We start from the raw sequence: 12,196 nt of genomic DNA, 5'->3' as shown, positions 1-12,196 counted from the left end.
CACAGATTATTTTAGACATATTGCTCCACCTGATAATACTGGGGGAAAGCATCTATCACATCTATATTGGGATAAGAGAGATAGCTCTAAAAGTCAAAACAATGGGCAGAAGTCTGTAAGAAAGGAAGAGAAATTTCTGAAAGTTGCCAGATTTTAATTTTCACTTTAAATGTTTAAATTTATAATAACCTACTCAGAGCACCTGTGACAGGGTAGGATAACATTTGAATAAATAAATATTTCAGGAGGTCAGTTTGAAGAAGGAAATTTCATTTAAGAACCTCGCTTCTTAAATTCCTAAGGAATAATATTTTATTCTAGAAATGAACACATTGTACAGAAAAGCAGTTTTGAAACAAGGTACTTATTTTAAACTGAAAGGATTTAAAAGTAAATGATATCTATTCAATGATAGGAAATGTCAATCAATATCTATCATGAATATATCTTTCTCCATTTTTTTTTAAATCCTACATTTAAAAAAAAATCTATGTCAAGGCAAATGCTGAGTTAAAACTCTTTTTGTTAATATTATTTTTCCCCTATGGGAAGCTATTTTCTGTATGGGTAAATCCTATGGGAATCCAATCTTAAATGGTTCAGCCCACACATAGAATTACTACCTCTTTATGAGAATCAGGGCCATGATTCTAGCAAAGATTCTCAACATGTGACACAAATTAGCATCTTCAAATAAGACAATGAAAATATCAACCAAACATCCCTGCATGACACCAGAGAACTTTGGCAAGGATAATCTATTTCATCTTCCAGGATAAGTATAACTATTAACTATAAACGAATAAAGAACAAGTCCGTTTTAGGCTCAGAAAGATGTTTCACTCAAGTGATGCACAGTCCTAGCCCAAGGTTCTAATCGTACCTCCGTCTGAGCTCTCCTACTTCGGATGGTAGAAAGGATGGAGAGAGCTTGACATCTAGAAGGACAATGTGGAAGGACTTACAGTATCAGAGGGAACATTGTGAGGGCATCTGTGCAGTCCCACAATTGGAAAAGTTTGGCTTTGTAAAAACTGCCAGGGTTTTCATTCTAAGTTCCTGCACTGAGACATCCTCAACACATTCTTGAAAAGCGGCGTGAAAGTAAATACTTGTGCAGGGGGGAAAGAAAACCATAAGTGGAGAGAGAAACAAAATGAAAACTAACCTTTCTTGAAATAGCTGAAAATTTCAGCTTGCAGATGCTACTATGATCTCAATGGAGCCCTAGCTTACCATAATTTTGCTTTAAATATTTTTACAGATAATAAAATGTAATCATCATCATCCTGCTGGGAACCTTTCTGAATGCTGCGGAAGTTGTCTCTGTATATTCTAAAGTCACTGGCAAAGAGTAATCCAACCCATAACCCACAGTATTCAGAGTCAGGACAGCACCTAAACATTATTTACATCTTCCCCAATTCTCCCTGTTAAGGTCACAAGGCTTCTGAACCATTATGGCTGGATTGTTTTAGAGCTCTCTGCTGAACACCTGCAAACATCAAACAAAAACTGCTAGTCCTTTTACAGCATTGACAAAAGCCTTTCATGTGAAAAATGCGCCTTGGGAATGTCAGGCCTGCAGCTCAGGTTACAGTCGTTTCTCCCTCTTTGCCTTATAAGTTCTAAAGGTAGCAAGAAACCACATTGGGCAAATTAAAAGTTTAAAGGAAATACAGGCCTGTTTTCTTTTCATTCACACATTACATGTCACACCCGATCATTTTGCATTAAAGGAACAGATTTAAAAAAAAATACACACGTGCAATTTGTTTGCCATACTCTGTTTTCTAATAAAAATTTCAAACCAATTCTCCCTACGCCGATAGCCCTTTCATCAAATGAGTACCAATTTTAACAGAGATATAAACAAGTGTCGTAAGTGGTCTAGTCAAAAGTCCAGAGTGCTTCTGATCCTGTACAGAAAGCAACTAGATCTGAGTTTCAACTGAAAGAACCAAATGTATTCAGAACAGTCATCAATGGCCCAAACTAGGACATTATGCTACCGTAACACTGGGTTTTCTGCAGCAGTAAATGTGTATATTAAAATGTCATCAAAAGAATATTTCCTAGTACTTCATAACAGAACCATCTATTGCCATATTTCGACTCACCATAACAACGCAACTATAAAGTACATGACTACCGTACACAGTTCATTTGCCAGAAAACACATTAAGAAACAATAACATCAGGAAGCCAGGTATAGTCAGTATAACTTCAGGTCACAAGTTTTCCTTAGGATTTAGGGAGAGATTCGTAACATATTGGCTTCTACCAACTAGTCTTCCTACTAAATGATTCATTTCAAAAGCTAGTTCTTATTGATAAAAAAAAAAAAAACTACCTATGTCAACAAAAGCATTTGTGTAATCATACAAATCTCTACAGTTTTGACACATTATTGTGGTTACTGTATACTTAATCAAGTGAGCTAGGACACAAAACTTTGTTTAGTTCATTCTACTGTATCTCATTCAAAAACTAGGAAATCAGTTCACTATAGTTAAGAGAACTAGCTTACAAGAACATATACACAGAACTCTGGTCTTAAAGTGTCTTAAGAAAAATATCATGGTTTTGAGATCTCTTCAGTTTAATCTTGCTATCTTCGGGCTTTTGTGTGTTTTTTCCTTCTTTTCAGTCATTTGCATATCAAAGCAAGATGGTTGCTTGAGCATATAATAAAATGCTCATTTTTTTCTTAGATTTCCAAATGGTTTCTTCGTCCTTTTAAAACTGTTGATAAAATAGTCTCTTAGGAGACTATTAAGCTAAGGAAAATCCATAAAATGAGCATCTTGCTAATACTTGTTAGAACAGTAGTTATCTGTAGTACTGATTAAATACAAAATGATTTATCTGGCACAAATACTTTATACTACTTATATAATGAAAAAATATCCAATGTATACATTCTTTGAAAGACTCTGCTAGAACAATTGTTTTGTTTTAAAATAGATAACTCCTTGGTAAGATATTACACTCTAAAGAAATGGATAAGGAAAATCTATCTAGGAATCAAGCTAAATGGATTCGATAAATGTTAGTATAGTATCAAGTTAGAGATTTTTTTTCATTTTTAAAATTAGGAATAAAACCAGACAGTATGTGTAGATACAACAAAATAAATTGTAATTGTAATTTAGTCATCAGGATATCATTCATTGAAAATGTTATAAAAACATTCAAAAGACTTTTTAAAAAAAACCCTATTTTAAATAATTAAATATATACTAAACTGGGCATCATTTTATTTCTTATCCATTTGAATTCTTAGTCCCGGCCTGCTAAAACCACTGGGAATTTTGCTATTGAATTTGATAGCAGACTAATGCCGTACACCATCAGTAACTGATAATGAACTTGTAAAGTCTTGTCAAAATTGAACATCTGGTTCAGAGATGCTCCTCACATAGAATTTTGGTCAGTAAACAGTTATGTGCAATTGCCAAAATGTTGAAGACACTGCAGCTGTTTAATTGTAGATATATCAGAGATATCCAAAGAACAACATTCAGTAATGCAGGAAACACTATGAAATGCAATTACTGAGGGAAGAACACTTCAGATGTGTCTTTCTCACTGCTAGCATGACAGAAAATGAATTATTCCCAATACATAAACATATTCTGTATTTGACATTCAATTATTTTATATTCAGAGGTTCCTGCATCAAAAACCAGACCCTTTCTTTGGGTCACAGAGAAAATAACCATTTGCAATGAATATAACACATTTTTTCAACACATACACAGATAATAAACATTTGCATTAATATCAACAGGCTCTTTTTCCAAAAGCTGTTATGATCATCAAGAAAGTCACTATAATAGGATTTCAGCTTATGGACAGAAGTCTTTCCCAGACAGTAGCTAATAGATGGGCAAATTATCCATTAGTAAATGCTAATTCTTAGAACAAAATCAGGATGAAAAGAAAAAAGAAAAAGAGGTTGGATACCGAAATAGAACTATAAAATGGTTATTCCTCTTTGCAAACATGAAAATAATTACTACCTTTAAGAAACTGGTTATTGCTCCTTGCAGAACAAAAGGAAAGATATGTTTTAAAAGGCTTAAATCTCAAAGTAAGTCCTGCAAAATATATGTATGGAATTCTTCCTCCTGAGAAAGATAATGTACTAAACATTTGGCAAGATGAACAATAGAATACTTCAACTGCATCTTAATATAAGTCCTTAATCCAAGCTAAAGTTATGTTCCCCAGACTCATGCACACAGTAGATGTAGGGTAAAATATATATATACACTTTCAGGACACTTCAACTGAATTCCAAACAGAAATTGTACATACTTGAGCCAGTAAAGTGTCCACTTGCCAAAGAAGTTGGTCCATTCTTCCCACTGCTCACAGGAGGTGAAAACATCTAAAAGAAAACAAAGAGGTATTATTGTTCGTAAATAGGATTATTTTTTTCCCTATGTTCAAATTTCATTCAACATTATTCAAAAGCTGTCATAATGATTTATTTAAATATGAAATCTCTCCCATCTCAGCCTTTGTAACAACACAGCAGTTCTTAAACTATATTCCTTTTTTCTTCTCATGTTAGTTTTACGCATTCCCCAAACAATATAAGATATGTGGTAGGAGGGACTCCACAACCCCAGACACATATCAGCAAACCAAAACCTTCCCAAAAACATTCAGATTGGCAAAGGTAAGGGAAAAAAGTTTGTTACTGAAACCTTAGTCATAAACGAAGTTAAATCCATTTCCATCCTGTTTTAGGATTTGCCTCTCATAAGTGCACTCAAATGATATTAATGGAAATTTCCACCTGCCCTAAATTTTCACCTCAGCTTTTAATGTAAGAGCAATTACGTTACACTCACACTCACTTTCACTCTCTCCCTCTTCCCCCCCTCACTCTCCTGCGTTTATTTCAACCGTAATTGGTTTCCATCTTCTTCTACGTGTCTAGTAGATAATACACACCTTCCCTGAGTCAGAGACTACAAAAAGCAAAGGAAGAAATGAAAAAAAGAACAGTTAGCAAAGTGGGGGCTACCAAGCTGCCTCAGGCTACAGTTCCTGGCCAAACTTCTCAAAGCCATGTCTTGAAAGGGAAGTCTGAAGGACAGCAGCAGACTGGAACAGCCCCCACTTGGATCTTATTTTCCCCCTGCCAACAGTGGAAGTCTTTAAAGACACAAATGCATCGTATATGAAATTGACTTATCTTGCTTCTCCCCCCCCCAACATGAATAAATAATAAAGACTTCTGACATATTGGAAGAAAGGGGGAGTAGGGGAGATTAGGAGTGGGGGAGAGAAACGGCTGAGGGGGAGAGAAAGCCAAGGGTGGAGGGAATATTCCATTAACCAGTTACTCAGGGTCTGGTTAATATTAGGCCTTAGAATTAAGACAGTTATTAAAAGTCTATAGGTAAAATAAAAAATGAAAAGAAAAATCACACACACGCGCACACACACACACGTACAGAGCTAGCCATCAATGGGGGGGGGGGGTATCCACAGGAAAGTTGCAACTCCTTCACTGATAGCACAGCAATCTGAGATTTCAGTGAAAACTTGAAGCTAGACTAGTTCTGGATTTCCTTTCACTTTTCACGTGCCAAAAAATGAAACAAGGGAAGAACTAAAAGTACACTTGTAAGAAACTGATTACCCATCAGTTAAATGGTACACCAGCCATTACTTTTAGAAGGCAATGCACAATGTTAAGTAATTATTATTCACAGAGAATAATGAGAAATATCCGGAATTTTTACAGAGGATGTGTGGGTTCATTTTTGGGGAGGATGTCAAATGATAAGAACACATCCAAGTAAATTGCAGACAATAGTCCATCTCCTTTCAGATAAGATTCTAATCAGTAAGTAAAAGAGCGTGCATATTGACCATGAATTAAAAAGGCTGATTAAAAATTACTCATTGTACTTAAACTCAGTTTGGCTTTGTTTTGGTTTAGTTTAACAGACTTTTTCTGGGCTTTTTTTTTTTTTTTAACAGCTGCTGTTCATTTCCACCGTTGTTTCTTACCGCACTGAAATCCAGTAAATCACTGAGTTCTTTGTCCGTCCCTAAGGCAGCCATTCGCTGTTGGTGATGCATTTTAGCAAAATCACACAAACCTAGAAACATGGAAATAACCGCAATCAGAAACCCAGTCGCGAGCCTTACAGGAAACAACAATCGGATTTTTTCTTTTTTTTTCTTTTTTCTTTTTCTTCTTTTTAACGAGACTAGGGAAGTGGGGAAGAGGTGAGGAAGGGAGGGGGTGTGTGGAAGGGCAGCAGCGACAACGAGGAAGAAGAAGACGAGAAAGACAACACCGTAGTTCTAACGAACCGGTCTAAACTCGGTTAGCAGCTACTCTGACCCCAAACGCAGGAGAGAGACCCCGAGAGCAGCGGCCGCGCTGTTCCGCGCATCGTTTATGCAACAGGAGGTTCAAACAGGAATGGAGAGAAACGTGGAGTAGCAAGTACAGCCACCGTCCCCCAACTTTATTTTTATTTCTTCTGCATGCTCCCTTCCCTTTCCGCTCAAACGACCGAACGCTTTCCGAGGATTTTATTCAGAGGCGAGCACGGAGTCCTTGGAGTAAGCCAACGCACGCTCGGTCGGTGCAAGGGAGGGGGGAGACAACATAAATGGATGGGAAAGGTGTGGGGGGGGACAAGAATCCGCCTTTGATACCCAGCCTGGATATTTATTCTGATTAAAGCCTTGAGGGAGGAGAGAAAGAGTTTTCCATTGACAACCAGACCCCTAATTTATGGAAGGTAGCCGGGGACTTTAAAGTAGCGAACTACTGGCACGAAAAGGCATTTCAGGGCCTGCTGGCAACAAAGTCACCCATTTCTTTAAAGCAAACAATTGCAAGGAGAGGAGGGGTGAAAAAGGCCATTGCTACCCCGGGGGGGGGGAGGGGGGAGGGAGAGCAAATCCCGCGTGTTTAAATGGTGCACCGCTGGCACTCGTCCGCGCTGTTCTCTATTAGGACCAGCCACAACTAACTCCAGCCCAAAACACGTTTTGTAAAAAGGGCACCTCCGGTACCTACCGGCCGAGAGTGACGAGAAGGGGGTCCCTTTCCGACCACAGCCCCGAGCTCTGGATTTCATTGCTCGAAATTAGAGCATCCACCAACCAACCGCACATACACACGCAGGAGAGAGAGAGAGAAACAGAGAGAGAGAGAGAGAGACGGGAGAAGAAACCTCGCTGGCGCCACGCGAAAGCTCTTCCTGAACAGGAGCGGAAAATAAGGAGAGCGGGGCGAAGAAAACGCGGCGGCGGAGGAGGGAGGAAGCCCTGATTCCTAAACCAAACTCTTTTTTTCTGCCTTAGGGTAAAGGGAGAGGGGGAGGAAAGGGGGGGAAGGAGGGGGAAAAACACAAACAACTCCCCCCCAACACACGCACACAAACAAATCCAAATAGAAGCCGGATTGTAAGTTCAGAAAGGAAAAAGAGGAGCCCCGCTCCCTCGGCAGCAGTTTTGCCTTCCAAAGGACCCGCAACCCTAACACACCCGCGCACGCATTGCCCCCCCCTCAAGGAAATATATATGTACATCAACGCAATAAAGGCAAACGGGCACCTCGTTTTCTTCCATGCCCTGCTCCTGCCGCTGGAAACCTACACGTTAGCTCGCCCGGGTCTGTCTTTCTTTCCTTCCTTCCTTCCTTCCTCCCGCCTCCCTCCACGTCCCCAGTCCCCAAGCACTTTTAAGATTTATTATAAAAAATCATTCTTCCGTCGTTCCAATACAGGCAAGCTGAGGAACGTTATTCTCCGCTGCAAATGCACGTGATACAAAGGTTTCTCTGCTCCGGCTCTTCCCCCGCCCCGCCCGGCCACAGACCCACAACCATTGTTTGGGATACTTGTTTAAAAAACAAAAACAAAAAAAAAACCCAAATCAGTTCTTTTTGTCCGGGGCCTCTTTTCTCTCAACGGCAGTCCATGCTACGTTGTAGAACCTGGAGGGGACCGTGCAGAGAGTATTAATGGAAACTTTTACAAAATTGAGCGTTCGCAAGCAAGTTTTCTAGCGAGGATGCCAACCGCTCTCCCAGTTCTCGCAAGCATGGTCTTCCTCCGCAAACGCTGCTACAGGCCTCACATTATCCCCCCTTCCCGGCCTCCCTCCCCACACGAAAACCGGAGGGATCCGTGTCTCGCCCTCCCCCACCCGCGGGATTGAGGCTAAATTCATTTTCTTTCCAAAGCTCCGCGAGGCTTTTCAGTTCATGCACGCTTAGGCGCTCCTGGTTACGTGTGTGGCTACTATCACATAAACAATGCAGTTCAATTCATATGGCTAAGTTGTATCAAGTTAAAAATACACTGGGATCAACATTTAAAAAAGAAGAAGAAGAACCCACTCTAAGAGGAAATTTTAACTTTACCTTAAATGGAACAATGTGTTCACAATATTCCAAGGAAATATATTTTAGGGGAAGAAAAGAGAGAAGTCTTCTGTAAAGGTGCTTTATTATCTCACGTGTGTTTGACTCTCAAAAATAGAAGTCCTTTTAATTCGGACTCAGTCTCGATGCAGAAAATACTCCACCAATTTAAAAGAAATTAACACCGGATGAGGGGTTCTGCTTTGTTTTGGATTATCCACAATAAGTCACTTGCCATAAAAGTTCTTCCCACCTGAACGAAACAAAATTAAAAGCCAGCCAAAAAAAAAAAAAAATCACAATTGGGTTTGAAAAACGAAAATCCAGTAACTTCCCCTCGTGTCTCTCGTTATAAACACATGCCCGCTAATAATCTATTTAAAAAAAAAAAAAATCTCGGTCGCTGTAACGCTCCCCACCCCGCCTGTTTTTTTTTTTTTTTTAAACAACAAGAAAAGTCTTAAACTTGCTCCAACTTTAGAAATCTCTCCTCTTTCTCATCATCACTATGGACTCCCCCACGGAGAAATTGATAGTAATACGTTTCCCTGAAAGATACATTGTAATCCATTCACATCCGGGCAATGCAGGGGTGCTTATAAAGGGGGGGGATAAGCCGCAGCTCCCGCCGCTGCACGTTGCTCGCTCCTGCTGCGTCGTCTATTACAGAAAATGACGAGCAGAGGAGGGAGGGCGTGCAGGGAGCATAGAGAGGTAAACAGCCAGGCTAGAAAGTCAGCTAAGATGGAGGAAACACAACTCTGGAAGGGGAATGTAACCAAACGTGAAGGAGGAGCAGAAGTCTGAGAGGTCCCTTTCCTCGCGCGCACGCTCAGAGATGCCCGCCAGCTGCAGCTCGTTGAGCCCTTGCCGTCGCGTAATTGCGTGCCCTGGCAGACCAGCAAAGAGGGATGGAGGCAGTTTTCTGCAGCTGGGCTTAACCTTTCTGGGGTTTGGTGGTCCTTGCTTGGCTTGAGCTAGGTTGGCTTTCATGCTGGATGCCCTCCCGAGGGGGGTTGGCCTTCAGAGCCGGCCAGCTGAAGCCAGAGTGGCAGGAGGACCCTCTTGATGCTGCGCACTGCTCGCGGGGATACTGCGAGGAGGGTCAGGCTGAGAGGCATGAATGATAAAAAGGCACTCATTGAGCATGATGCCTGATTGGATGTTTGACCCAGGACTTCAAACAGGTGGCAGTGACTGCAGCTAAATGACCACGGCTGATCTTAAAGGAAAGAAACATAAGCAGGATCAACAAATGGATCATAGAACAAATCAAGCCAGAGTTCTCACTCCAGGCATAAATGATTAGGCTCAGTTTATCCTACTTCAGAAGCATTAGGCAAAGACTCAGCTCTTTAGAGAAGGTGCTGATGCTGTGAAGGGAAAGAGAAGAAGAAGACGACCAGCAGCAAGGGGGATGGACTCAGTTACGGTGGCAATGGGTGCACTATTAGAAGACCTGAACAACCAGGTTAGGGACAGATTGTCATGGAGAATATCTATGTGGTTGCTAAGAGTCAACATGGACTTGATGGCACGTAGTCATCAAGCAGGATTGTATTTTGTTAGTACTTGAACTCCCAGAAGATCTAAGGCCAAAGGCTAGACTAGGAAATAGAAGAACAGCAACCCCACTCCTTATTTTTGCAAGAAAAACTAACTGAATGCATCCACGCAGCCACCAGGAGTTGAGTTTCAATCATGGCAGGCTTTACCATCAATGCTCTAACTCTCAGTCTTCAGTGTGGCATCAAGGGCAGCAGTGTGACAACTCATGATTTGTTCTTGGTTGCCACCAAGCTTCATGCCTTCTTAATGTTATATAAAAATAAGAATGGTCTAGCATGTTGTAGAATGTCAGTTTCAAGCACAACCTATACTGTATTTTCAATAATGCTGAGATGCTGCATAGATTCCATGGACATTTTTAGAAAATGAAGTGGTGGGTGGGTGCACTTGAATGTTTTGTTTGCCTTCTCTATGTGAGTGTTTTGTCGGATCCCCCATGATGGCCATTTTGTGTAATATCATCTCAAAAGTTTAAATGTACCTCTTGGTCCAAAAAGGTTGGATAATTCTGTTCTTAAAACTTCTCTAGATTTCAGCAGGGGAAAAGAAGACAATGCTAGAATTCTGAGTACATAGTCCTTTCTGGATTTCCCATGTGTGCCAATAAGTGCCTTGCAAAAAAGGGCTGAAGCAGGGAACTATCTAGAAAAAAATGGAGAAAGAGGAATCTGAGGAAGGAAAATAGGGAATTGGTAAGGATTCTTAGAAAATAACTGGGGTCAAGCAGAACCCTGCAAAAATATTCTCAATTCCACTATATCCATTTCCTTGTAATGCAAACAAAGCATTCAACTGCACCCACCCACCAGTTTATTTTCTAAAGATGTATAGATAATTATTGTTCTTTACCAGTTAGGATTTCTGGAAGTTGTAAAGTCCAACACATTTGGAGGCCATAAATTGTTGTTGGCATGCTTTGTTTGCATCCTTGTGTCAGTTTGCACTTAGAAAACATATCCTGGCTACCATCCAGGTAGAATGTTTTTGCCTCCAATAATATCTTTTGGCCAGGATCATCTTAAAAGAACTTTGTGTGTAAGAAGGCAGATGTGCCTCTTCTAAAGGGGTATTTACTGCCCAGTTTTTATAATTTTTGGCTTTCTTTTGATGAAATTATTGTTGGTGAATTCTGAAATCCTGATAAACAATTATCTAGGAAACAAATATTTCATTGGCTGGATTCTCATGTCTATGGAACTAACTGACCAAATCTTAGTTGCATTGAGCAAACCTTGCTTATATAGTCAGCTTATGCCTCTGAACCCATAAAACTTGCTTTCAGTAAACTATGGTTAAAATAAGCACAAGAATGTGTGCAGTATGAACACAGCCATAGTGAGAAATTTAGCTTATCTCTTGTCTTCCGTGTTTTGGCATCTCCCTCAGATCATAACACCCAGATGGTCATCTCTCCATAATTTTTCAACTAGTAATATGCAGTTCTTGTGGTCCCAAAGTCCTAAATATGTGTTTCCCCACAATCTCTTTCCTGCGTCTTCCTTTTATTTATTATAGATTCAGCAGAAATCATGAATATTTCATCTTCAGACTCCCCAAATACCTTTTATTTTAATCAGATGGGGATAGTTTTGAGGTTAACATTGGAGGAAAGTGACTTAAAGAATATATTAGATATGTAAGCATTATTATTACTCTTAATGATGTGTAAAATGAAATAAGACGAAGGAATCATCTTGAATACTCTCTTTAAATTACACACTTTTCTGTTCCACCTTAGGCTTTCTAGCCAAACTGAATCCCTGTATAATTTCAGTGCTGGGCATAAAATTATGTTATCTACCTATCTATCTATCTGAGAAAGTCTCCTCAGCAAGGATAAAATAGTCATAGCACCAGGCCATTTTACTGGGGGGAAATTTAAGAAATAGAATTCTTTCTTTATCCTGAGGAAAATTATGAAATAAAATTGTTTATTGTTGTGAGGAAAAATTAAGAAACATAACTGTTGTTCTTAGTTATTATGAGGCAGATTGGTGTACTTAGGAGTACTTAGTCCCTACTCCTGAGTTACTTTTCACTGAATATATATTTTTTATAATAATTACATTTATATGCTTCCTCTCTCTTAAGATAGGACATTCAAGGGGGCTTACGAAGACACTAAATCATAATAAACACAGAGGAAAGGATGTATAAATATAACTACATAAAAGCATAAATAACATTCATTCAATTTCTGCCTCGCACTTTCAA

General features: G+C 39.7%; 1 protein-coding gene across 12 annotated transcripts in view; it reads right to left on the bottom strand.

The window, feature by feature from the left end:
- TCF4 (transcription factor 4) overlaps positions 1 to 9,030 on the bottom strand; it is a 356,514-nt gene extending 347,484 nt beyond the window's left edge. For 3 of the 12 annotated variants that reach the window (XR_015798233.1, XM_088152596.1, XM_088152606.1), the window contains exons 1-3: positions 7,064 to 7,315; positions 6,037 to 6,128; positions 4,324 to 4,396 (exon numbers count right to left, since the gene is read on the bottom strand). Coding sequence is in view for 11 of the 12 variants with exons in the window: in XM_088152596.1 (XP_088008722.1) it covers positions 4,324 to 4,396; positions 6,037 to 6,128; positions 7,064 to 7,124 (226 nt within the window). In the remaining variant the exon portion in view is untranslated. Of the gene's footprint in view, positions 1 to 4,323; positions 4,397 to 6,036; positions 6,129 to 7,063; positions 7,318 to 7,602; positions 7,737 to 8,413 lie in introns of those variants that run through there. The other 9 variants (XM_088152599.1, XM_088152605.1, XM_088152601.1 and 6 more) reach the window with 8 other exon arrangements.
- Positions 9,031 to 12,196: the final 3,166 nt, after the last annotated feature.

This window comes from Python bivittatus, unplaced genomic scaffold (assembly GCF_059951505.1).
Source record: "Python bivittatus isolate LINGU-HERP-01145 unplaced genomic scaffold, Pbiv_v1 ctg000570_np1212, whole genome shotgun sequence".
Lineage (NCBI taxonomy): Eukaryota > Metazoa > Chordata > Lepidosauria > Squamata > Pythonidae > Python > Python bivittatus.
Note: the sequence above shows the minus strand (reverse complement) of the source record. Positions and strands in the feature narration are given on the sequence as shown.